This window comes from Myxocyprinus asiaticus, chromosome 21 (genome assembly GCF_019703515.2).
Source record: "Myxocyprinus asiaticus isolate MX2 ecotype Aquarium Trade chromosome 21, UBuf_Myxa_2, whole genome shotgun sequence".
In the NCBI taxonomy this organism is placed as follows: domain Eukaryota; kingdom Metazoa; phylum Chordata; class Actinopteri; order Cypriniformes; family Catostomidae; genus Myxocyprinus; species Myxocyprinus asiaticus.
In genome coordinates, this window is record NC_059364.1 from 39,966,664 (window position 1) to 39,993,922 (window position 27,259).

Consider the following 27,259-nt stretch of genomic DNA (forward strand, 5'->3'; position numbering starts at 1 on the left):
CAGGACCTCAAAAAATTCTAATAATCTGTGCGATATTATTATGTTATTATCATAATTACCCTTTTGCCCTCACCGTTTTAATTAATGTTCAGTGGAGGGCCTGAGGGGGAGGAGAAACCTGGTCATGGTTGGAAAAGAGTTAAAAGAAGGTAAATGTATTTTACAATTGCTACCTTATGCCTTTTCCCAGACTGGATAAACAAAGAACAGAGTGAGAGAACACAGAGGGACATATTTCTCCTCTTCTCTCTCCTCTTCCTTTGCTGCCTCCCTTTATCTCCCTCCACCACCTCCTTTCTCTCTTTCTCTCTCTCTCTCTCTCTCTCTCTCTCTCTCTCTCTCTCTCTCTCTCTCACTAAGCGGAAGAGAGATCCTTCTCCATCGGTGCACAGCTTATACAAATCGATGACTTAATCTGTCGTAACAAACAAGTGAGCAGAGCCTTGTCTCTGACTGTTTCCTCCTCCACCTCAGCTAGAACACTCTGCTGATAAAAGAGAGAAGAAAGAAAAATAAAGAGGCCTTGGAACAACATTCTCTTTCTTATTTTCTCTTATAGTGATCCATGCTTTCTATTAACGTGTGAATCTAATCTGATGAAATGCAGTTTCATCTGGCTCGAGACACACACTGCACATTTCACACAGAGGGGAGCGATCCCCTGGCTGCACGCGGCCATCTCTGTGGGGACGTCATGGATCAGCAGGTGCTCTCAATACAGGTCCAATGCAGCCATGCATCCCTTATTGCGACAGGAAACACCATGCACTCAGCGCGGCAGGAAAAGGTCAAGATCCACTATCAGAGCTAAATGGAGAGAATCCTATTCAATAGTTGAGCATGTGCCAGCTCCTGGATAAAGTTAAGGCAAATAAGACAAATCTAAGAGGTTTTAAGTGTCTGAGACCATTTCCCCTTTGTTCATCGCCTTGGGAAATCAATGACAACAAAGACAACGGCACTTTAAAGGGTCTAGGATTCAGTGCACAGGCCATGCTAGCTCCATTAAACAATTTATGAATTTACACATGATGGCATAAAATAATTAAATTGATCTTGTCTCCAAGAAAGCAGAATTAACTATAGACTATAAAAGGCCTGCCAATGTCTTGGCCTCCTTCACTTTCAAATGGAATAGGAAAATGCTAAATGAAGCAGTGTTAGTTTGGGTGTGCCTGATAGTGATGCAGAACAGAGTGAATGTGTTTTTTAATGTGTGTGTTCTTGTTTCAGACGCACTGCCAAACAATTACGCTGCTGAATCTATGTGACTATCCATGACCAAGGGGAAAAAGCCCCATTGAGAAGCCTGAGGGTAGAGCTGTTTCCTCCTCAAGAACTGTTTGTCCCCTGATGAAAAGCACAATGAGCTCAGAGCAGCATGCATGGCTGAGATTACAAGTAGGAGGAACTGAATTGATAAATTAGTTCAGCAAACGTGCAAACTGATTACCGCGTCTCTGCTGCCATATAATCCATCAGGCATACACTGCCGTGCACAGGCACACACAAACAGAGTGAGCCAAGAGTATCTGGGACAGACTGCTGGAGCATTGCTCTGTAGGGGAATGCTCTGCAGTGGCTGTAAGTAAAAGGTATTGAGCTGCTGACTGCAGGCAGAAAGATCTCCGAGCACTGCCGATTACAGCAGAGCTACAGCAGAGCCACAAATGGGAGGTGGATAACGAGAAAGGGGCTGTTCACACTGAACATGCCTTTGTCTCCTTCTGTGCTGCATTTCAATAGTTTTTCTATGTAAGCATGCATTAGATGGACATCTTGCTGTTTTTTAAAGTGTCTTGTGTGTGAGTGCCACATTTTTTAAAAGAATTTCAACCTTTAAAAACCCTCAGGACACCTGCATCGTGTTATATTCGATGAGTTGCATCTAGCCTTTTTGCACAATAACATATTCAGTCTGAACGGCTCTTAACATGGCACCCTATACAGTTTAAAACCACCATTGAACCTTCACCTAGCTTGGCAAGACCACAGCAAAACCCTGTCCAATGGTATGACTTGGATTAAGTTGGATTACAGAACATAGTATGCTGAATTGAAACCCAGAGGTGCTAATTGGCAGCTGCCAATTGGCACAAACCTAGTCTTAAGTGGACGTCTCAATCTCATTGTTGTTTCCACTGTCCTCATGTTACCCCAGGTTGTATCCTCTGCTCTTCCCCCCCTAGAAGTTGGGTGGCTGAAGTACCTACCATAATCCACGATTAGCACCCTCCCCAAATGCCCCATAAACCCATCCCAATGACAACAGCGATGACACTGCTATGGTCAACAATACTGATTCATTTCACTGGTCAATTTCCAACCTAGTGGAGACTTGTGGATTCTAAACTTGAGGATATTTCTCTCTTTCTATTTCCCCAGTAGGCCACTGCATTTCCATACTGGCCATTCAGGGCTAGGATGATCTGACTGTCAAGAGCCCCTTTGCGGTCCCTGCTAAATCTTCACCAGTAGCTGATAATGAAAAACATTACTGTTATGATAAAGTGGGCCAGCATATAACCTTGCCTAAAGGACAATATAATGAAACTACATATACTAACAGTGCATGTTAACAAGGAGGACGGGTTGAATTCATTGAGGCCCACCTGTGGAAACTAAAGTTCATGAACATCTTCTCTGACACCATTGCACAGTGGCTGACCCTGAGGGAATAATAAAGTTCTTGGGAGCAGTGAGGTCGATCGATGGGAGAGTAAGATTGAGGGACAGCTCTCATCTGGACCAGCCATTCTCCAGCAGTTCAGAGGTTACATGAAGTAAAACTTAACTGCCCTTCAGGGATATTACAGATGAAGGCAGCCAATCACCAGTGTGTTGAGACCCAGAACGAGAGAGGTGTCGATTAAACACTGTTTTTTCTTTGTTCTGAGGCCTGATGTGTTCAATGCAGAAGGTGCAGCTGATGTTGTGGACTCCATTGTGGGCTTGGGTAGAAAAAGGCCCACTGATGTGGCGTTCATCAATCAGGGCACAGATGGCCTGTGAAAGGCTGCATCAGTGGTGACAGAGCAGCGTCCATTCACCTCTCCTTGCACCATGTGGAGCCTGCCAATTCAATCCATTTTGCCCATGACACACCAATGCCTTTTACGCTGTCACCCTCGAAGCCTTGCCAATGATGGATGTACAGTCTTTTTCCACACTCTCTCTCTTTCCCTCTCTGGGGGTGAGAGGTGGGTGTGCAAGGGGGCTGTCTATCCACAAAGACCAGCCCAAAAGTGTTGCCTGCCCCACATCCCAGGGGCCTGTCAGTGGGGTAATTGATGATGTTTTCATTACAAGATGTGGGACCCGGGGGGGCATCCTGCCTCATTGGGCCACCACAACCCTGAGATTGACTCAGCTGCCTCTTCTTTGACACCAACTTTTTTCAAGTCACTGCTTCCAAATGTCATCCACACAAACATGTATACTCTCTCTGAAACAAAAACACCAGAGAGACCAAAAAGCTTGAAAAGGTGAAGGTAGTGACCCTGTCGACTGCATGGAACACAGTAAAACAGCAAAGGCATGGTTCAAAAGTGCACAAGGGACAGAAGTTAATTTTTTCAAAAACCCACAGTTAAAGCACTTGATCCTCACTGTCTGAAGAATTTCTTGAAGCTTTTTCAATTTTGTGGAACCTCCAGTATTGCTACTTAAGAAATAACCAGAGACCTTAGGCTTCTAAATTAAATTTGCAAATATTACTCTGCATGGACTTTGTGCTCTCATTATAAATGAACAAATGAATGAACGAATGAATGAATGAAAAGACAATATACACTTAGAGCTTAAGTTTTTTCATAGAGGCTGGCTGAAGTCATTTGATTTGTGTGCATCTCTTGAGGTTTGGCCTTGCATGGTAAGGGTGAGAGATGGCTTGAGAGAAGGGCTCCCTGCCAGGTCGAAGGCAGAGTGCCACACTGGGGTTGCCATGGGTGAGCAGTGCGCTGACATCCCAGGGCTTCAGCAATAAACAACCACATACTAATGGCCTGGTTGACCTCTGACCTTTTAGGCTGGGGTAACTTTTTTTGACAAGGCCATTCAGAGTGGGTTCTTGGCTACCATGCCTAAACTTTTTTAGTCACATGGCTACTCTCCCTGACAAAGAGGAGCCTCTCTTGAAATAATGGCAGCCATGTTTTAAGGTGATACAAAATGGACGCTGTGATACTTTGTGGAAAGGGAATTCTAAGGGTGTTTTTATGTCTAGAGAACAACAAAAAAGTACCTTCGAGTTCAATGTAAAAGCCATGGTATGAATATATTAATCATTAAGTACCATGGTATATTTCTAAGTAGCTTGGTATTATCATCTGATACATCACTGAACCATAGTATCACCACTTTTTTGCAAGAGTACATAATGAATAATCTGAAAAAGCATGAGGCTGGCAATTCTCAGAACTTTTTGTTTGAGGTAATAGCAGGCTATCATGACAACCACAGTTGGTCAAGGCAGCATTTCAGCCAGTCCAAGCCCTTATGATAAGGTCTGTCAATGCACCCTGTTGCTATGGCAATATGAGTGGCAGGGTGTTACTGATGGAACAATTTCAACACTCAGCACTCCATTTCACAGACAATTGTCTGGATGGAATTTAATGATGAAACTATGAATATGATGGCAACTTTTTATCTACAAATTTATTTAAAGGAAAACTATTTATATTATCCACTACCATTGCACTGTACCACATATATCCTTACATCCTACATATGTGCTAAGTTTCTGATTAATGTGGGAGATACTTAAGAAAAAATTAATATTGACTTAAAGAGTGAATGAAAATGGACATGAAGGATAAGTCACTGCTCTGTGCCAAATGTACAACTCCCTGCCAGTGTTGTTTTAAAGTAAAACTGAGAAGTCCAGATTCTTGAAAAACCCTCTGTGCTTACTACTTCTTGAGGAGGTCATATGCTGAACATCTGTAATTTTGCCCAGGAAATCATCAACAGGCCAAGTCAAACCTGACTCGCTCCCCCCAACTCCAGCCTCCAACTATGGGGCAACAAATTCAGCCCAACTCCCCAAAGAGGACATCCCCCCCCCCAAGCAGCTCTGGGCCCGCTGTGCAATTCAGCCTATTGAGTGCAGAAATGAGTTATAGCATTTTTCACACCTGGTTCTGCTCAAGATGCAGCACAGTCGAGGTTTGCAAAATGTGCTCCCAGTGAGAAAACAAAAAAATCAAGAATGTTACCTCCACCAGAATTGGTACATGTGTGTGAAGAGGGTGCTAAATTGGAGCCTAATTGCATTAAAAGCAATTATGCCTTCCAGTTTCATTTCGAACACAAGCACCACGTAAAATAGGGAGAGAAAAAACAGCCGGTTGCACATTGCACTGTAGTTTGCTTTTTACGAGCTGCGATGGAGGCTCCCTCCCGCTCTCCAGCTCTGTGTACAAACAGGATAAAGCCCAGAGCCAGGCGTGCCAGACGGATATTCAGATGTCCCAGGATCAGGCCTCACCACGGCTGCATAGCAACAATCTGAAGACTGGCTTTCATCTAATTAATCTATCACATAATTTTGCAAATTGTGCAAAAACATAAGTACAGCAGGATTTGGGGCAATGGCTTCCATTTATACCTCATTTCTTGTTAAATTAAACAAGAAAATACTGTTTGTGAGATAGAGGGTGAAAATCAGGAGGGAGAAAGGAATGGGGGGGTTGGTGCAAAGAGTCTAATTTCACGGCCACGGGAACAGGAAAGCAGCCCAGTGCACCCAGCATTCCTCTCCAGGATACCTGGCATAATTACACCATCTTTGTTCAGATAAAATAAAACAACAAACAACCCTTAAAGCAGGAAAAATAACAGAAGTTTAGGGCCTCTTGTGTGTGTGTGTGTGTGTGTGTGTGTGTGTTTTCTTTTCCACAAAGTTTATTGGAATGTGTTCGCGCCACATTTACAGCATGCTAAAACGCTTGTGAGTGCCGAGTAATTAGCTAGCTTCTCTCTCTTGCTTTCTCTTCACTATTCTAAGACCAGCAAACCACCCTCTTCTACTCACTTTGCAAGGTGGCTAATAACCAGGGACCGAAAACAACTGATTAAAGAGCGGCTTCAGGGTGTAGCTACTCTATAACACATACGCCGTCTCCTCTGTATCTTTCTCTGTTCCGCTCATTGTTTTCCTCTCCTCCTCTCCTCCACCAAATGGCTCGTCAGAATAATCTCGTACCGCCACCCACCTCACACTTCCGTCACTGCACAATGGCTTCACTAGTTGATTCATGTGACTCGCAAAGAACGCATTCTTGCTGCGGTTGGGTCATGAACTGCACGGCATATATGTAATCTATATTTCTATATTTCTAAGATAGAAGGCTGTCATCTTTGTCTGTGTTTGTAGCGCTGGCTAATTGCTGCTGTCTTTATCTCCAAGGGCCAGACCTGAGGCCTGTTCATTCACACATCGATTCAGAGGAAAACAGACATCAGAGATTCTGCAACTACCTCTCTCAGTCTTTCTTGCTTCCTTGTAGCCCTGGTTGATACTTTCCATTGTCCTTTGAGTACAAGCCAGTTGGAGACGGAAGGCGAGGCGACTGCATTGTCCGTAAGGTCAGTCATCCATACCTCACATGCTGCGTGTTGTTTTGTTCCCCACACAAATGCTGACCTGTCAGTGTGAGGCGCTCAAAGCAGGAAGTGAAACGAGTCTAATTTCCAGAGTTTGGCGCAAGGATCATAGTGCAAACCTATTTAGAACAGAGTCTAAAAGTGTTTCCATTTATATTTCCATCTGATAGCTGTCACTCCATGTATCGTCTGTTGAAAAAAATATCTGAAAACAGGGGTGGTTTGTTGGTCTTAGCTGGTTTAGCTGGTCTTATAAGCCTCACATCCCTCTTAAACCATTAAAGCATACCAGTCTTACGTAAACCAGTTTTGTAGCCAGCTAAAACCAACAAGCCACTTTAGCGTTTAAGCGTTTTTTGTTTTTATTTTCAAAATAAGTCTTCCTTTCACTTTCTGTCTATCTCTCTATTTTTTTTCCCCTAGACATTCCATGAGATTGGGTTATTTTTCTCTGCCTTAATTGATCTTAAGTTCTTTGTTTTGCTCTCGCTCTCCAGAATTAAGGGGGGTTCTCACCAACAGCGATTTGCAGCGCACATACAGTAACTGACATACTGAGTTCAATTTTATGCAAATAAACAGTGACACATTCTGGCAACTAGCAATGGGAATGAAGACAGTGATACAGTTGAAGAAAGAATGCCTACTAGAAAGCAACAGTACAAAGTATCATTCATATCGTGCCAAAGTTAAATACTTACTTAAACTAGTAAATACTTACTTAAAACTATGAGCAATAGTAATAGTAATTATTGCATTACCAAGCACCACTAATACTACAGACCAATCCTTACCCTAAAGGAAAACCTTTTACTTTGTTTAGAATCCAATATATATATATATATATATACACACACACACGCATGCACGCACATGCACACACGCACTTGAAGACAGAGCAAGCTCTCAATGACACAATGCTCTCCACCATATGAGTCTGCCAGGACAAACATGAAAGCTTATTTTGGGTATTCCACATTGTTGTGGTGTGTACGTGTGTGTGTATATGTGAACTGACAAATGGCTTTCTTTTCACACACCTTTCTCCTGGGGCCCCTAAAGGTGATAGTTGGTGGGGGTTTGAGGGTGTGTGTGTGTGTTGGGGGCATGCTTGGGGCAGGTGAAGGTTCGGGGGACTCAGGCGCAGTTTCTGTGTCACAGATGTGGGAATGGGGGGTTGGATACCATGTGGGGGCTTTTGGCTCTGATCAAATGGGCTCCCTTTTGACTCCAGTTAGAAAAACATGTCCTTTTAACACCTAAAAAACACACCGCTGGCCCAAATAGCTACTTCAGCCCACAATCATAAAGCGAAACACATACAGTGTGAAGCCTTAAGTAATATGTTTATCGCAAAAACACCTACGTGAACTTTTCACTGTCTTTAATTAGGAGACATTATTATTATGAGTTGTGCAGTATTGCTCAGAGTGTGCTTGTGTGTTTCAAAGAGAATGGCAGAAGTGTGTTAAGTCTGTGAGGAGGGTAGATATATGGAGATAAGTGGTGTCTTGACAGCACTCCGATTACTTTGTGGTGAATGCAATAGAGGAAGTGAAATCCATCAAAGCAGGAGAAAGAGTCGACCACATCAATGGCACATGCTGCTCTATCACTTCTCTATAGTAGGTGTGGACAGCCACAGCAATGGAACTAACCACCAGCCCCCAAAACACACGCACATGCCACTAACCAGCTAACTCAGTTCTGTTCCAAACTGTGTAACCTAGACGCACAATGGTCCCACATTTGGACACCTAAGCCACACTTAATAATGTATGAATGTCGGGGGCCTGGGTAGCTCAGCGAGTATTGATGCTGACTACCACCCCTGGAGTCACGAGTTTGAATCCAGAGCGTGCTGAGTGACTCCAGCCAGGTCTCCTAAGCAACCAAATTGGCCTGGTTGCTAGGGAGGGTAGAGTCACATGGGGTAACCTCCTCGTGGTCGCGATTAGTGGTTCTCGCTCTCAATGGGGCATGTGGTAATTTGTGCGTGGATCGCAGAGAGTAGCATGAGCCTCCACATGCTGTGAGTCTCTGCGGTGTCATGCACAGCGAGCCACATGATAAGATGTGTGGACTGACTGTCTCAAAAGCAAAGGCAACTGAGACTTGTCCTCCGCCACCCGAAATGAGGTGAGTAACCGCGCCACCATGAGGACCTACTAAGTAGTGGGAATTGGGCATTCCAAATTGGGAAAAAAGGGGATGAAATAAATAAATAAATAAAAATAATAAAATGTATGAATGTCACTGCATTAGATAAAATAAATAAATAATAATAAATAAAAATAAAATAAAAAAACATATTCAAGTGCTTTTCTCAGAACTAACTTCACTTTTCTGAGAAGTGTTTATAATAACTTAAAAAAAACTGGTGATTTTTTGAAAAAAAAAATGACTTTTGTCTTCATATTGAAGAGTACATCTATGGTTTTACCATTTTAAACCAAACAAACATCCTTTTAAAAACTAAATGTTTTTGATAAACGTTTTGGAGTATTTTTGAAAGCACATTGTGAAAAAAATTTTTAAAAAGTGTGCTTGTGCTATCTTTCTTCACAATAAAATTTGGTTATCTGATGCAGTTTTGAAGTGTGGCTTTAGTGTCCATATACTTTTTGGAGCCTCTGCCTGTCTCATAATGCCTTTTTTCATGCCATTTTGAGCTGTGCAGTCATTGTTAATACGGATAATACATTGACACACATTTTAGGGAGAATTCCTAAAACTCGTTACTAATAACAGCAGAAAAGAAGGGAAAGCAGTGGCTTACTTCTGTAATACCTATCTCTGCTATCTTTAGCTAGAGGCTGTTTTTTTTTTTTTTCCTTGGCTTAAAACTTATCAAGTGTGTGTGGTTAAGGCAAAGGAAGATAAAGTGAATGTGTGTGTGTGAGCGAGCATGTGTGTACCATTAGCACTATATTTGACCATTTCGGTTGCTTTGAAGTGCAGTGTGCAGTATTGGTTGTGGATGCCTGAAAGAAAGAGAGGCAGAAAGAGGGAATATTGTTTATTGGACTCACTGTCAAGTGCTGGAAGAGCCATGCCCTCATGATGTTGGTTGCCACTTTTGGGAAGATACCACGTTTTTTATTCCTCTTCTTCTCCTTGTCAGGGTCGTCATCATCTCCTGTGCTGGGTGATGCCACGCTGTTGTCCAGACCATCACCTGTCAAACAAACACGGGATGTCAGGGAAGCCAGTTCCTGGTCACTGACAGAAACCCCCAAACAGGGCTTCCTTGCTTTTATTTTTTTATTTTTTCAAAAACTAGGCAACGGGTTAAGCTGGCAACAATAGTGCTTCAGTACAGCTTTGAAGCATCACATCTGAACGCATTCATTTTTAATACTTTTATAAATAACCCCCCTTTCTCATCCCCCACGCAATGCTCAGAGAGAGAGAACGAGAACACAATGGACTTGTAAGGTCGCATTTCCCCCCTGCCTTCCAACACAGTGAGTCACCAAAGAATTGAGAATGACAGAGAGATTAAGTCTTCATTATCCCAGGGAAATATTGATTGAAGCTTGCCCTGGTGCCTTTTTACCTCAGCTGGGGGAGTTACACACTATGAAAAAGAGGAAAGAGGGGGTGAATGTGGCTGCCGCACAAAACTGCAGCTTTTCAAAGCACTGCATTTTAATAACAATGCTGCATGGGTGCTTGCAGCAACCTGTGGGTGCTGGATAAGACTTCATTATGGGCAGTTCAACATACCAACAGAGAGGAGATGGCTTACATTGCCTATTCAACTTCACGTTTGCTTGTGTACGCTGATTTTATTTTGATCCCCAGTTATCGTATGCATTTTCCACCAATGAGAGCCCAAATGTACCACTGAGAAGACTTTTTTATAATTGTTATTATGAATTTGTGATTCGGATAATAAACCATTCAAGAAACATAAGCAAGGTAAACAACCGCACATTGCTGAGTTTTCAATGGTGAAGGCACAGGAATGGAGAGACTAACTTATTGATTACAGTAAAGCACTTGCAAAAGCCCTGCCGGTATTCGTACAGAGATATTATGGTGGGTTGACTCGTAGCTTTCAGCCGGCGACATAAGGCACCTGTATCATTGATAATTAATGTAAATGTCTGCAGTAATCCGGTTGGAGATAATTTTTTCCCCAGCTCTGTGCATCAATAGAATAATCAAGGGTCTAAAAGAGTCTTTGCTCCCCATTACCTCAGGCAAAAGAATTCCTGAAAGCATGCCTTGTGGGCACCTGAATTATATACGCCATTAGGAGAGTGAAGGCTTTCTACATTCCATATAAAACACTCCGCCAACCCTCTCTGCCTAGGAGAGAAGCTCCAGAAAAGGCTGAGACTTTTTAAGTGAAGACTTATGTAGATACAATGGCTTTGCCTTTTATACAAGGGCACTTTCTCCCAGTCACTCACTTTACTGAGAAACTGACCAGAGCTTAAGCCGATTCACCCTCCCTCAACACACACAGACACAAAAAAAGAAAACAAACACAATATAAGTCGTCAAAGGCTAGTTTCGATTACATCATTAGCTGATGCCAAAAACAGCCTTGGCTTAAAGAGCAATTTGTCTTCCTACTGTTTTTAGGCAAATAGAACTTCCCGACTCCCATCTGGGAAGGCAGTGGCACCGCTGGTTTGCAATCTTAGACACCATTTTTCATTAGAAGCAAATGCTACAAATCCGGTGTAAAGACCGGTCCGTGTTCAGCAAAGCCTAAAATAATAAACAGAGGGCTTGTCCCATGCGAGTTAGCAAAACAGGAGCAAATGCTGGATATCAGGTCAGGGGGAGGAAGGGGGGTAGAACGAGAGAGTGAAAGAGAGCAGGGGGCGTTTGAGTGATGTCTGAGGTAACTCTGTTGCGTGTGTGCTCTCTAGAGCTTTTGTCTTCCGCCTCCTCAAGCCATTTTGAAATATTTAACCTCCCTTCCCCAATATTTTTCACTAAAATCTGACCTTTGAAGGCCTAGACCTTCAAAACCAACTGGGGGGAAAAAAACAAAAGCTGTCAATTTTATAGGTATTTCCATTTTCAATGCAGTTTGATACAGAATTACCCTAGTAGAGTCTGGGGCTAATTTAACCTCTTTGTTGGCGCAGGCATATGGCTGTGTAGCAGGTTTGTGCAAAATGTGAGCCCACTGACGCACTATTCCTGTGGCAAATAAAGACAAATGATGGTAGAGAGTCTGAAGAGGTCGAAATAATCATAAAGAGTCTAACAATTTCAAATATTCACTTACATGCTATGGAAATAATAACTTGAAATTACTTTTTAAAGATTTAAATCTCCCATTTTGCTCGCATTTTTCTAACTTCTGCCATTTTGCTAACCTCAACCATGCACCCTCTCTTAAAAAAAAAAAATAAAAACACCAGCTCATTGCCAATCTTTCATGCTCTTTCTTTGCCAAATATAGACGAATGATGGTGGCGAGTCTGAAGAGGTTGAAATAATTAAGAAATGTCAAACAATGTTAAACGTTCATATACATTCTGCAGAAATTCTTACTTGAAGTGACTTTTGGAGATTTAAATTGCCAATTTTAAAGGTGCTGTAGGTGATTTCAGCCATTTTACTAACTTCTGCCATTTTGTTAACTTCAACCACACCCCAACTCTCCAAAACCCCACCCCCCGTAGATGTCAACCAACCTGAACACACAAAATGACTCACAGGCAGAGAGCACTTCTGATTGGCTATCTTTCTCATTGGCTAAAAAACATGGGCTGCTTCCTTGACTATATTTTGCTAAGTCCAGGGCTGTCAGAGGTGTGATTTTTCAGGACACCTATTTCAGTGATATCTGTCAGGTAGCATGGCATTATTATCACTGTTTATTGCCAATGTTTTTTTGGTATTTCCATTTTCAACATGTTTTGATACCGGTTCACCTTAGTAGAGTCTGGGCATAATTTAGCCTCTTTTTTTTTACGCATCCGAGTGTCAGCGCAGTCATATGGCGACATCTGTCCAGCACATTTGTGTCAAAGTGTCAACCCTTTGCCGACCCTTCGCACTCGTCCCACGCCAAATAAAGACGAATGATGGTGGCGAGTCTGAAAAGGTGGAAATAATCATAAAAATGATGCTAGTCCATAAACAAGCTCACAGCCTCATTAGTCCAGCAGCAGCCTCCACTGGCAGATTTATGCGCCTTTTCGCTGATGCCATGAGGAAATGCCACGGGCAAACTTTGGACAACTGCTAATGGGTTATGACAGCATCTTAGCAACTAGTGCGGGGAGGGGGGGTGCGTGGTATGGAGGGGCTGCGCGGTCCAGTTCGCCACTGACAGAGAGGGAAAATGTCATCTCATCTGGCCATGTGTGATGGAGTCTATGCAGCAATTAGAGAGCAAGCCAGTGACTGGAGCAGGCCAGAGGCTGAGGAGGATGCCCCGCGGCTAACCAGGGAGAGATTTTTTATGACCCCACGTACGCGCACACACATCTGCGCATGAGATCAGCCTATGATGCTCGAGCTGCTTTACTGCTGCTAAAATCATGTTAGCTCAACATGTCTTTGTCAGCCAACTCTTCAGATTGGCTCAGCCCTTCCTTCTCAATACCTTTTCTGCTGCTCTCTCGATCTCTCTAGTTGTCTCTCTCTATCTATCTCCACAATTCTCTCTCCCTCTCCCATGGTACTTTCTGACATTATCAGTAAGATATAGGTTAATCTGTTATGATCTGATTACTCAAAAAGGGCACTACTTATTCCTCTTGCCTACTGTGTACACAACTTCAAAGTGTGAGCCATTTTTCTGCTGGTTTACAAATTAGCAGTGGGGCACTTCCGATTCATCAAGCAAATTCCAATGTCACGATGTCAAACATTCATTACATGCTATGAAAAAAGATAACTTGACCTGAAGTTTTTGAGATTGACATCCACCAACCCTGTGGAAAAGAAAAACTAGAATGGTTTAGCGCTGGTTTGGTGCTGGTCTGGGTGGTGGGCACACAGCTATGCTGCTCATAACCAAAATTTAAGTAGTGAAGCTGGTTGACCAAGAAAGGTTGCTGGTTAAACTAGTTAAAGGTGAAGTGTGTAATTTCTGTGCCACTAGCAGCACCAAACTCAATTCAAATAAAATCAGACTTGGTGTGACATAACGACAGTGACCCTTTTTTACATGCACTTAAGAAAGAAATTTATTCCAGTGTTTTTGCAGAAAGTGGCTTTCTAAAACATCATGTAAACGCAAAAGTAATTTTCCTTATGCCACTTAAGGGATTAAGAGAAAAAACGGTTAAACACACCAGGTTTCTCTCAAAGAGCGCGGCTTTTGTGGCCATGTAAATGCAGAACCAGCATTCTGATGGGTGTTCGAAGAGTGTGTATGTGCATGGAACAGACCGGATAACTATTGTCATAGGATGTAGCCCTACATCATATCAACAAGTCAACAGCGGAACAGTGGGACAAGGTAAAATCACACACCAATTTAAAGGTACACTCAGTAATTTTTTCCTCATTAAAAAAGTTTTACTCCTAAAGACATGAATTGTAATTTTGCAATATAATAATAATAATTTTATTTATCACACATATACAGTGAAATTCTTTTTTTTCCATATATCCCAGCTAAGCTGGGGTCAGAGTGCAGGGTCAGCCATGATACAGTGCCCCTGGAGCAGATAGGGTCAAGCTTGAACCCCCAACCTTCTGATCAGTAACCCAGAGCCTTAACCACTGAGCCCAATATAGGCAGGAAGTCATATAAGTAACCTTATAAAAGCTGTTTTATTCTACATGTAGCAGGTCCGCACATGGGGGCTGCCATGTTAGAATCACATGACCAGCCGAATATTTCTCTCTTATTCTCAGTAACCATCCTGTGATTTGACATTTTCACTCACTGATTCAAGTAATCATGGCTAACTGTGAATACTACATTTCTATTAGTAATTTCTATCCATATTAAACAGTTGATTTAAAATGATGCTGCATCCAAGCCACTAGGTGTCAGTGTATGTCCAAGATGACACAAAGACATAAGTTACTGAAATATTGACTACAGTTCCTCACATTTCACATATATGCACTTGGATGCAGTGGCAGTGGTAGCTCAGCGGTTAAGGCTCTGGGTTACTGATCAGAAGGTCGGGGGTTCAAGCCCCAGCACTGCCAAGATGCCACTGTTGGGCCCTTGAGCAAGGCCCTTGACCCTATCTGCTCCAGGGGCGCCGTATCATGGCTGACCCTGCACTCTGACCCCAGCCTAGCTGGGATATGTGAAAAAGAAGAATTTCACTGTATATGTGCAAATGTGTGATAAATAAAGATAATTATAATTAGAACCTTGGGGGAATTCCGGAGTTTGACATAAGAGGGAAACCCCACTATTGCAGCACAATTCTGCAGCAGGTCAGGATGGAAAGTTAAGAAAACAAACACAGCAAAAACTCTGGAATATCAGGAAATAAAGCCAAGCAATAGAGAATAAAAAATAGCGAAGTTGTCCTCAGACGCCATGTTTGTTATTCATACAAGCGATGCAGGGGAATTACGTTGCTGTTGAGAAAGCTGCTTACTGACTGAGCCACATGTATATGGGGGTAAAGAGAAAGCCAATAACATAGTGCATGTAAATGGAAAGGCTACTTTCCAGTCTTAAGCAGCTTTCTCACAATAAATGGCTTTCTGGTGTCCATGTAAACAAGCTCAATGGCGTAACTCCCTGTTTGGCCAACAAATGGAAGATAGGGGGAGTGTTTGAAACATCTTATTATTACACACTTCACCATGAAGAAGCCTGATGGGGACACCAGCACACCAGCATCCAAAACAAAACATACTGGTGGCCCCAGCTATGCTGTGAATTTTAATATTCAAGCCAAAAGTTATAAGTTAGTGTCTCATGCAGGACAGCTGCTTGCTCTTTAAAATAATTTTAAGAAGTGTTTTGACAAATTTTATTGGCCATGTTCTGATGGATGGGCCAAGCTTTGGAAACAGACTGGCTTTTGCTTTACACCACATTTGGTCCATGGATGATTTCAAGAGCACCTCTGCCCTCTCCCTGCGGATAGAGTCAGGTGACCTGTGCTGTTCCTCATTCTCCCTTGGCATTCAAACACACACTCATATGACTGTACTATGGCTTTCCTGGTCCAGCAAAACCTCAGCCTTAAGGGCCTGCCATTCGCCGCCTTTTCACTATGCACACATTCACACACTCTTCATTCTCCCAAACACACACAGAGAGTCACATATAAAGAGAGAAAGGGGGTAAGGGAAGGAGGGAGGGAAAGAGGGAGGGTTGGGGAAGAAAAGATAAAGCCGGGTTCATTGTATTCAGGCCATTCACATGGTTAGAATGGACCAGGCAGTGGGGGTTCCCTTTTGCCTGAGTCCCAAGCACCTCCCACTTCAAAATATTCCGAACATGCAGGAATTCCTGCGGTATGATTCTCAACAAGAAACACTCAGAGTTGCAGGGAGTTTGCATTGCTCACTGTGCCCCACCATACATTTTCTGTTCCTTAAATGCATACAAACATTAGCAGTGGTCTGCTCCAGAAATCACTGGCTCTGATAGCTAAATGTGATTAGATCCTGTAGCTTCTGAATAAATTCAAAGACAAGCAGAGGGTTTTTCATTTTATTTTGAGATAAGTACATGCAACATGGTTGATCTCTTTGAGATTTGATCGCTTGTGTGATGTGATATTTCCCTGCACAGCTGTGCATATTAGTGTATTTATGCTCAACTATCTAAGATAAATACCCCCCCCCCCCCCCCATTTTTAATTAGGAAGAAAAAAAAATAGCACTGTATGTACTAATCTGTGGAGAGTCATAATTACAATATGTAATTACCCAGGATTCATTTTAAATAATGACAGTAAATAATGACGGTTTTAAATAACTGCAGGCATCAAAAATAATGACAGTGTGTTTTTTTTTTTTTTTGGTTTTTTTTCTTAGTGATGGATCTGTAATTCATAATTTGGGGAGGGGGGGGGGAGAGTGTAATTACAATTCTTTCAGCCGTACCTCGTGCGTCTCTGTCATTGCTCGCAGCGGGGCTAACAGAGAGGGTAATAAGTGCATAATGTGACTGGTATTCAGTGTATTAATGCCTCTAATTAAACCCGAGTCACCCGTGTGAGCTAGCTGAGAGCTCTTCATCCAAATTCCCAGGTCTCCAGGATCAGAACGCTGACATACCCACAGGTGATGGCAAAAATGTCATTGCAAATGTTACGGCTCTCTTTCGTCCATGTCTGTGTAGGGGTCACTTCCACTGAAGCCCCCGACACGTTGAAAAGCGTACAGGGGCCCAGGGGCACAAACACAGCATTAAACCACCGTCTCTCTCGCTCTCTCCCCTTCCCCTCCTCCTCCTCCTCGCGGGGGAAAACGGTCAAATGAAAGTGTAGGGCCCTGAGTTTACCCTTTCATGTTGAGCACTTTTACTGTGTAACTATTGATTTTTCTCCTTTGTAATTTTTTTTAATCTGAAGATATAAGGCAGGCAGAAAAGGGAGGCTGGGGAGGTTCAAACGGGAACACTTTAAGAGTCTTCTGATTCCACTGAGGCAACACACACACACACAAAGTGTATACATACTCTATTCTCTCTTGCCCTCCCTCTCTCTCTCTCTCAGACAGCTTTTGACACCTTCTCCAGGGCCAGCTTTGTTCGATATCCAGGCAGACTGGATGGCTGAGAGGAGAGTGTTTTTTTAAAAAAAGAAACATGACTCACAAAAAAAAAAAAAAAAAAAAAAACTAAGAGTCCTCACTGTCTCGCAATAATGGCGCTACTGCAGCAATCTGCCCAGAATTTTTCATTCTTGTCATCCACTCTAGATGAATCTAAAACAATACACACACATGGCCTAATAAAGTCATGACATTCGTCCCCTGACTCTGAAATTTGAAATTCAAGCCCCACCTTAAAAACATTACTGACCAATTCTACTGTTGCCGTCCACTGTATTATCAGACAAGGTTTTGCTCTATAGTAAAACGATAATAACTTAAGCTTTCACTGTACTATAGTCCTGTTGATTTACACTAATGTTATCAGTTATAATCTGCATCAATGAGAATGTTTACATGCCTGATCTTATTCCAATTATTCTTAATAAGCCGACAATGTTTTAGTTCATGTAAATGCCTTAAACGGCTTTTCTTTATAGAGGTAAGGTCATTAACGGTTTAAAGGAATAGTTCACCTGAAATAGTCATTCTCTCATCATTTAGTCACCCTTATGCCATCTCAAACTCATATGACTTTCTCTCTTCAGTGGAACACAAACAAAGATAATTTGATGGAGATAAAATGTGATTATATCCATACAATGCAAGTCAATGGGGTCAAACACTTCCAAGCTCCAAAATGGACATAAAAGCAGCATAAAGGTAATCCATACAACTCGAGTGGTTATATCCATATCTTCTGAAGCAATAGGGTGAGAACAGACTGAAATATAACTCCTTTTTCACTACAAATCTGCAGTCTCCTATGATAGGCACGCTCATGATTTAAAGCTCGATCAAACTCCCTTGCGCTTGTATCACATGAACATGCACAGAGCGCATGTACAGCACTCTTTCCATGCATCAAGCATGAGTAAATGATGAGAGAATTATCATTTTTGGGTGAACTATACCTTTAAGCAAAAAATGATGAGCGCATGTAGATTTTTGACCTTTACCAACTTTACTGGCATTCCTACACTACGGGCTTATCCAATGTACGTAAGTGTTGCATGACTGTTAACGTTTTGACGTCAAAAGCAGAGAATAATCCATTGATTTCATTTAAACACGGTTTTCTTGCATTGTCAGAATTTTTTAATAAGCTAATTGTCTGAGTGATAAGCGGTAACCACCCGAGGAGGAGCTTAGCAAAGGGTCAACTGAGCACAGTTATTTTTACAATATCGGTAACTGACCGAGGTCTGTCATTTTGAAACACATACCCCTCTTTTGTCTCGTGCCATTTTATATATATATATATATAGATATATATTGGTGGTGAAACAAGACCAAGGCCATCTGGTTAACTGCGGCGGTCTTTATTAATGGCTTCTGGCAGAAAATTTTCCACATGGTGGCTATCTTAATGACACAGGCTGAGATAAGTGCTCTAATGCACAGGGATTTTCCCCACTGTAGCGTATCGCCATCCATTGGACTGAAGTACAGTAGATAATGCATGTTTATTTCGCTGCTAATAATAGCCTGCTTGGCTTCCCCTGTGTTTGTTAAATGAAGTTAACATGGAGGGTGAATTGTATGGCAGAATTACACATGATGAGTCCTGCTTGTAAGGAAAGGGGTGGCACTGAAAGATGAAGGAATCTCTATTAAGTCATCCAAGGGATGAACTGTAACATCAGGGGGCTTTTCTGACTTTGATAGGTGCCTCTTCATGCAGAGTGGCAGAGCCATTATGTTTAATCATACTGCATTTAACAAAGGCCTCCGATTCAACCCTGAAAGACATGCTGAGGCCACAGGAAGTGGAGCAGAGGGGATGTGGGGGAATTGTAGTTCTATCAGCTTGGGGTGAAGCAGAGAGATAAGGCTCAGGACTGGAAGTGACGGAAACAGAGTTGGGCTGAACGTCTGCTTCCTGACAGCAACTGGACCTGAGCGATACCATTACAACTCAGGCCGTGCACTCCTCCATTGAGACCACAAAACACAGACACACACATGCTCTTATGCATATATTCACAAAGAGCAGGGACAGCTCTGGGGCCTTTTTTTATTTTGTCAGAACCTTCACTTTTTTTAGGTTATCAACATGGGAATCTTTCTGGTTCCTGCCATTCTTTGACTCATTCAGGCTCCCAGGGCATGGCCGGTGATTGGGTTACCACTTGTGAAAAAACACATGCAATCATGCAGACACACACATGCATTCACTCTCTCTCAAGCACACATTGAAGCAAACACACCCTCTAAAAGCATACACACTTTTGTTTGTTTGTTATCTCTCTTTCACTCCTTAAATCTTAAAGAAACGCTTGAGGAGGTCTTTATCTTTCCACCTAAATCCCTTCAGCAGGTATCCATGTCAAAAGACTGGGGCTGGGCTCTGGGAGGGGATTTTTTAGCAAGGGTCAGTTCCGGGTCAAGCTTTCGGCCTGTTGTTAACACAGCCCTCCCCCTAGTCCTTTTTGCACCGGTCTCCTTCTGCACACACCTCCATCCAGCACCACTCAAAACCTCCAGCACCCTAGCAAATAATCCCTCTCTGTGAGCAGCCTCTAGTGACAAATACAAAGGTCAAATAGCTTTAGCACACAGTGCAGGGAAAGCCAAATTCCCCAAATGTGGAGCTTTGGTAGTGTTTGCTCGCATGAAATTGGCTTTCTGGGGTGTCGTCTCCAAACAGGCCTGGTAAATTCTTTAGTTCTTTGTTAGGCTTCATGCAATAATGGTCTTTGAGATGGAGGTTCTTACGTGTCTAAATTGAATTACTTCGAGTCAAGCGGTAGAAGGTTCATTCATATTCAGCAGAGTAAATTTACATGTCAGGGAAAAAACAATGATGAAGGCTCTGGAGAAATGCAAAGAGGAAGACATATAGGGCTATCAAAGAGTACAATATGGCCCGTTACCAAGCATCTCCATGTCATATTCCTTACAAACTGCTCGAATGTCTTTGTAACAGTCCCAGGACCACAAACGCACAGTTCTAGTCACTATCGGCAGGAAAATATTCCTCACGCAGTATTATCGGCTGGGCAGCATATGGCAAACTAGCAGCAGGCCATTCATCCTCATCCTCTTTGGAGGCTAAAATTAGCACAATACTGTTTGTGGCTTTAAGCTAGACTCGAACCCACTGTGATACCACTAATAAAAAGACTGGCCTCCTGCTTAGATAAAGAATGTACATCCCTACAGATCGCGAGAGGATTACCCTGCTGGGATAATGCTTTATCCTGCAATGGCTGCTGAAAGATTTAGACTTTTTAATCTAAATTTATTTGAAAAACAATCTATCAGGCGCTCATCACGGTTGACAAGTATATCTCCTAGAAGTCGATCAGAGTTTGTAAAAGAGAACTGTCAACGAGAAACATCTTTTTGGCAGAGGATGACTTTGCTAATCTCTTTATCAAAAGCCTAAATAAACTAAAGGCGAGTGCATGTCACATAGCCAAACAAGTGTGCCTGTCTAATGAACAAAGAGTTAAAGCCTGTTTGTTTACTGTCACTCACTGTTTCTCAAACTCCCTTCCCGACTTCCCCCTCTCCATCCCTCCTTCTCCCTCCCCTTCCTTTCCTCTTTGCCTCCCCACCATGGCCTTCCTGCCCTCTCTATCAGGCAAGCCAAATGGTGATAGCATATCTCTTTGTGTGATATCAGCTCTTTCCTGAAAACTTACATATAGCATATCTGATAGACGGCAGTTGGGTCCATGCTGCTCCTCGCGGGCCATGCTGAGTAATGTTCACTCGGGTCTTCTACAGGCAGCCCTAATGCATTGTGACACGTCAGTGATGAGCTGCGCTGATTTCTGTCAAATTCACATGAACCTACGGCACAGATCAGATGCCGGGCCATGGAGTGGGGATTTTTCGAATGGAGCCAAGAGTTTTCCCAGCCATTAGGAGCAGATCTAGGGAAAGTTACACAGAATGTACAAAACCTGCCCCCTATATCATTTATGTCTGTTATGATATTACTCAATTCAACAGTTACCCTGCATTTGGCAAATCAACTACAAATCTTTTGTTTAACCCTTTGATGCATGGGTTATTAAATCACAAAGGGAAACAAAACTTCACGCTTAATTTATTTCAAAACAAGAATATATATATATATATATATATATATATATATATATATATATATATATATATAAAATGCACTTTGAGTGAGTTACTCATGTGTAGACTGTAATATAATATAGCAGTAGATATTCCAGGGGAATTTGAATTTATGATGACATAGATCAAAATCACAATATAAAGAGACATATCAAGAGGACAATTCATATGTAGAATTTTGAGTAAGGGTCAAAGTACATCACCCCTTGTGGTTTGGATGTAGCATTGCACCCTAAATGGTTACCTCTAAAAAGAGCTTTCTAGCGCAATTTCACCTTTTTCTTACCTACTATTTAACTGTTACAATCAATATTCTACTTATGATCATTCATTAGTTATATGAATAATCTGATGTTACAAAAATGTTTGCTAAATTGCTAACTGGAAGACCTAATGAAGAGAGACAAAGAGACGAAAGTTTTCCGCACAAAGTTTTAGACACTGTGCGAGCAGATGAGCGATGATGACAGTTAGTGGCTAAGAAGGGAATATTTAGCAAACACCAAAAATCTGGTTCTGGCAGGGAAAAGGATTGGTTGAGAAGGACTTCCTGTACACATGGAGACAGATGCAAAGTGTCTACATCATTAACACACACCACAATTATAGCATTTGATCTAAATTTAACATCTGCTCCCCACTTAAACTGAACATCATATAGCAAATCCTGCCCAAAACTCCCTTTCCCTGGGACAAAACACAGTTATAAGTAACGTGTGTCATTTCTGCACCACTAGTGGCACCAAACAGAATTGCAAAAATAATGACTTAGTTTATCAAAAACTCCCCTGTTGTCCATTGCTTGGAGAAACAGTTAATCGTGCTCCAAATTCGAGCAAATGCTGTCCAACTGAGTTGCAATTCCATTTGGTGCCACTAGTGGCACATAAATGCACTTTTAAGAGGATAAAGAGTGTATTTACAAGAAGAGATGCAACTTTGTCATATAGGCTACAACCAAACATTTTTATGTCAGAGAAAGCAGAAAGAGGTCCGCGAGAGGATGATGGCAATAGCACTATCGCCAGCAATCTCTCAGAGTTCACATGGTCAGTGTAAGGGGTGGAGGGGAGAGAAGAGATGTACTTCAGCAATGGTTAAATCCCAAAGCAAACAGATGAGCAAACACAACAGTGACATTTTATCATACCAGCTTTATGAGTACTATCTGCTCAGAGACAATGTCTTCAATCAGGCTATGAAAGCTAGTTAAAGGCAATGATTAGGAAAGCAGAAGAAACGACTGATATATGGGGGGGGGGGGTTTGCTTGCACTTTCTCAATTTTCACTATCCTCTTTCCCACATGACAGAGGGCATCGGCCTAATCCCAAAGGCAAACTGCCCCTTGGTGTGGGAACAAGTGGTGTTTCCCCTTTTTTCACCATGGGATCACTGTGCGTACACACAGCCTTATCAGGAGTGGGGCCATAAAGCCATTGGTGGTGATTGGTTTTGGAGAAACAAGTAGTAGTTTGTTGGCTGTGGCATCATTACTGAGATTCAATTGGGTCATAAACAAGCTAGCAGTTTGCATTGGACGTTCCTGTGTCATTCCCCCAGGTAACCTAACAAACTTACAACTTTGTCACACAGAATCATGTTACTATTCCTAAATTTCTGCAAAATGATTTATTACGGCGCTTGCTGTATGCATTACAACAGTTTCCTGTTAAATGAACATGTTTAACGTTTACATAACATAATCAACTACATTTACAAACTTGTTTGAGTGTGATCAAATTGCACAGTTGCTCAACTAATACAGCATTGCACTTACAATGCAAAGGACTGGGGTATGAGTCCTGAAGAGCATGCGAGTCGACTCTTGAGGGCTTAAAAAAAAAAATGGTGGGGGGGTCAGTGTGAAGTATTTACATGTTTCTATTGATCATGGTATAAATAATGTGTGTGTGTGTGTGTGTGTGTGTGGGGGGGGGTACTTGCTTGTTTTGATTATTCGGGGTTACCTCCCCCCCCCAACCCCACAGAAGCACACCTTTTAGCAATTGCGTGTTTCATGTCACATTTGATTTATTAAAACTATCGGTTAAGTTTAGATTTAAGGTTCAGGGTAGGGAGGTATGTTTTGATGATTTAAAACTCGATAGAGCATTAACATTAAAAACCTCATCTGTTTGGGAGAAATTTTTACCCGCTCTTAGTGCCACACAGTGGACATTTCACCTCAGAACTTCCAGGATACAAGAAAGGAATCACGTAATATCATTTTGCAAAAATACTGTCACAGTCAAATAATTTTCATGAGATCAGGGAGGCTCCAACCGTGCCCCTTGCTGGCATCTTCATGACTTTGTCGTAATAGCTCATTTTAGCCATTTGCAGTCACAATGTGAAAATCACGAGAGCTTCATGCATACGGGCTTGGAACATGATGTGCCGTGTGAAATAAAAACTGCTCTTTGATATGGCAGTTCCTGTGAAGCGCTTGCATTTCCAAACACTCACCTGCACTGAAATTGGCACCTTGCTCTCTTTCCTGTGTTCTTTCATCCCCTGCTCTCTCTCTCTCCCACTCCCTCTCTTACTTTCTTCTCTGCTCCTTCTGTGTGTATGTGTGATGTAAATGAGAGAACAAAACAGCAGGAGCTGCTCAGGCCGCCCGGTGCTGGTCTCAGATCCCTGCTCTATAAAAACCGCACACCTTTTATCAGCCATTATGCCTCTGATTTAACTAGATTACTCCACCAACGTGCTGCCACTGATACACAGAGAGAATGGAGAGTGTTGACAAGGAGACACTTTTTGCATTCATAGAGGAAAATCTAGCAAGGCAGGAACAACCTATATGACAACACAGAGCTCCCATGGCTCTTTGAAGCACAACACACACACACACCAGGAGTGATTAAAGCAAAATACAAAGGGAAGAGTGAGGGCACGGACACAACGAGAGCATGTAGAGGCGTCTTCTTAACCACTCAATGTGTCTTCACTAAACAAAGGCAGGACACTGCTATAACATCAAAAAAGAAAGTGATCAGCATTGTAGTGCACAAAATTGAAGGAGCGCTGAAAATAGCACATGAGAAATGCAAAGGCACGCTGGTGGGCACTCAGTGAGAGCCTGAGAGAGAGAAAGGGGCCGGGTTATTCCAGTCTGCTGGACAATCGTTCCAATTAATGGGTGACTTTGACAAACACATGAGGCGGGGTGCTCGGTGGGTGGATCCAGGAGGTTCACTGACATCTCGTCTAAGGCCACGTCTCCTGGTCAGTCTCAGATGCTAGCCAATCGCAGAGCAGAGATGGTGGCTGGGAGCCAATGAGGGCTCTCGCTAAAGCTGATTTTCACGTAGGCTGATGACAAACTGACCATTAGGTCAGTGGTGACAACAGCACTCAACACAATCAATCTAACAAAATAATGATCAGTTTGATACCATGTAGCTTTGCACTTCACAGACTGAAGTACCAGCACCAAACGAGACTTCAACAGTCCATGTAACATTCCCACTGCTTTTACTGTACATTGACCTGTTTACATCTCAACTGAGTGGTTGCATTCATCAATAGTCATTCCAGTCAAGTTCAGTCAAAGTAAATTAACTTCTTATGGACCATTCAGACCGAAAATTTCTTTCACTAAAAAAAGCCAGATGCAGCACATCAAATAGAACAGAACACTCCTACTCGAGATGCACAAAAAGCCAGACACGGTGCAACGCTCAAAGACGTCCATCTAGCCCATGTTTACATAGAAAAAGTATTAAAAAAACAGAGCGGACAGACACAAAAATATATTCGGTGTAAACAGCCTCTAAACTTGCTAAACTTACATAAGCTCTCTTACGCTTCCACAGTCTTACCAATGTACTGTGTTTGAGACTGCGGCTCTGCATGTAAATTTATGCAGACAATAACAAGAGCCTAACAGGAACTATTTGACTTGGCACACATGGGGCCATTCACAAATGGGTCTTGGTAATTGCTGATACATATCTGACTCCTGAAGTCATCACCTTGTTCCCAGACCCTTTGATGAGGCAGAGGAAACCCAAAGCCTTTCAAAACACTCAGCATGATCACTGCGTGTGTGAGAGCATGTCATTTTCCATGTGCCCTGCCCCTTTTTTGGTAGGGATTGAAATCACTTGCGTTTTCGCTGCAGGCCAAGGGTGTCTCTTTTAATCTGGTCTTGCCAATAGTCCAGAGTGTGCAATACAGTCAGAGACTCAGAGGCAATAATAATGATTTGTTTTCTTTTTACCCTCTGAGGCTGGAACAAAAAAATAGAAGATATGATTCCAGAAGATGTCCCCCGAGTTGACGGTCATTAAACAAAGGCGGGTATGTACGAGAACCATCCGAACAGCCTACACTAATAGACAGGGTCTAATTAAAGATGGGCCGGGCTGGGTCTCTGCTGGACTCCACTAAGAAAGTTTCTGTGAGAACAGAGAGGGAGGAGCGGGCTTTGTCCTCATCTTTTAAGAGGGGTGCTTGCACTTTGAAGGGCATAGAATCATGAGCAAGAGAAATGCTTTCCTCAGTTGGATTGAGATGCTATTTAGGTGCAATATGGAAAACATGGTGTGGATGGCAACTGCTAAAACCGTCAGCAGCAGTGCCAGTCTCTGTGTTGATGGGTAACAGATGTACAATGTTATGCATGTGGGCACGATATTCCTATACAGTTTGAGGGTTTATGGGAATTTGTTATGATGCAGTGATGCTGCTATTGCATAAAGGCCATTCTTGTTTTTGACACAAAGGGGCAAGAAAACTTTTTTGTTTTAAGGGAAAGCAGAAAGGAAGTAGAGAAAGAAAACAACACAGAGTGGGCAAGCACCAGTTTGGTAAAGATTGTCATTGGCATCGTGGTCAACAGGAGAATAATGGTCTTACTGAAAATCCCATTATAATTTAGATTTTTAATGATAACTTAATAAACCTTTAAAGTAAGACCTACCATGAGTTTAGAGTTTGTTAATCGATGGTATATGATTCTGATGAAGCAATCAGTCTGTGTTATTTAACCTTTAATTTTTTTTTAATTATTTTTAATTGCAGAATTCCTGCTTAACAACTACACGATCCTTGATCCAGCAGAGAAAGATCCACCAATCGTGGATAAACAACAAAGTGAGCCAGAAGAGATCAGCAGCGACCGCCCACTTCCATGACGCACTGCGAATGAAGCAGTCTACCAATAAATTTGTATATATATTTTCGGGTTTTTTTTTTATTATTTTTTTTATAGACTTTCAATTTATTGATTCTATATGTATAGCCAACAGCTATTTTTCCATCGTTTCCAGCTCGATTACGTCATTCAAAATGCTTCATTGGATTGTAATTCATTCCCTCAATAAAGATATTAAGTACACAGTCTCAAACTTTTGTCTTTCTGTCTGGTTTTCAAATACATTTGTGCTTCAAATCAAAGTTTGTAATGTTGTGATTCACCTCTGAGCTGGCTGGTTGGTTCATTGCTTAAAACTCTTATGAAGTACTTTATGAAATCACTATGGGGAAAAAAATAATAATAATAATGGGAAAAATACTCCCGGAACCAAGATTGCTGAAAAGTGGGCAGGCACTGTTGCACTCTATTGGGATTTTAAAGGACCTCCTTAGAGAACATGCTAATACAGTTAATAGGACAGCTTTACACAATCATCATGTTGACCCATGTTAACATAATACTTTCAGTAAACCTCCACAAGACTGAAGAGCTGAACAAATTCAGCATTTGTCTAGGTTCATATCTCTCAATGATCCTTCCAAATACTCCATGACACAACAAACACAAATCCAAAACACTGGGGTGAGGGAACATGAGGGATGGCAGGAGGGGTTGTGGG

The 27,259-nt window shown here is 42.1% G+C and overlaps 1 protein-coding gene and 1 long non-coding RNA gene across 3 annotated transcripts in view; one reads left to right on the forward strand and one right to left on the reverse strand.

Annotated features, from left to right (window-relative positions):
* LOC127412408 (homeobox protein Meis1) overlaps window positions 1-27,259 on the reverse strand; it is a 76,523-nt gene that overhangs the window by 33,082 nt on the left and 16,182 nt on the right. For both annotated transcript variants that reach the window (XM_051648736.1, XM_051648737.1), the window contains exon 8: window positions 9,642-9,787. In XM_051648736.1, the coding sequence (XP_051504696.1) occupies window positions 9,642-9,787 (146 nt within the window). The remainder of the gene's footprint in view (window positions 1-9,641; window positions 9,788-27,259) is intronic.
* LOC127412416 (uncharacterized) lies at window positions 6,182-26,884 on the forward strand. The gene is made up of 3 exons (XR_007892418.1): window positions 6,182-6,320; window positions 6,413-6,591; window positions 26,466-26,884. It is a non-coding gene; the product is annotated as an uncharacterized LOC127412416 (long non-coding RNA).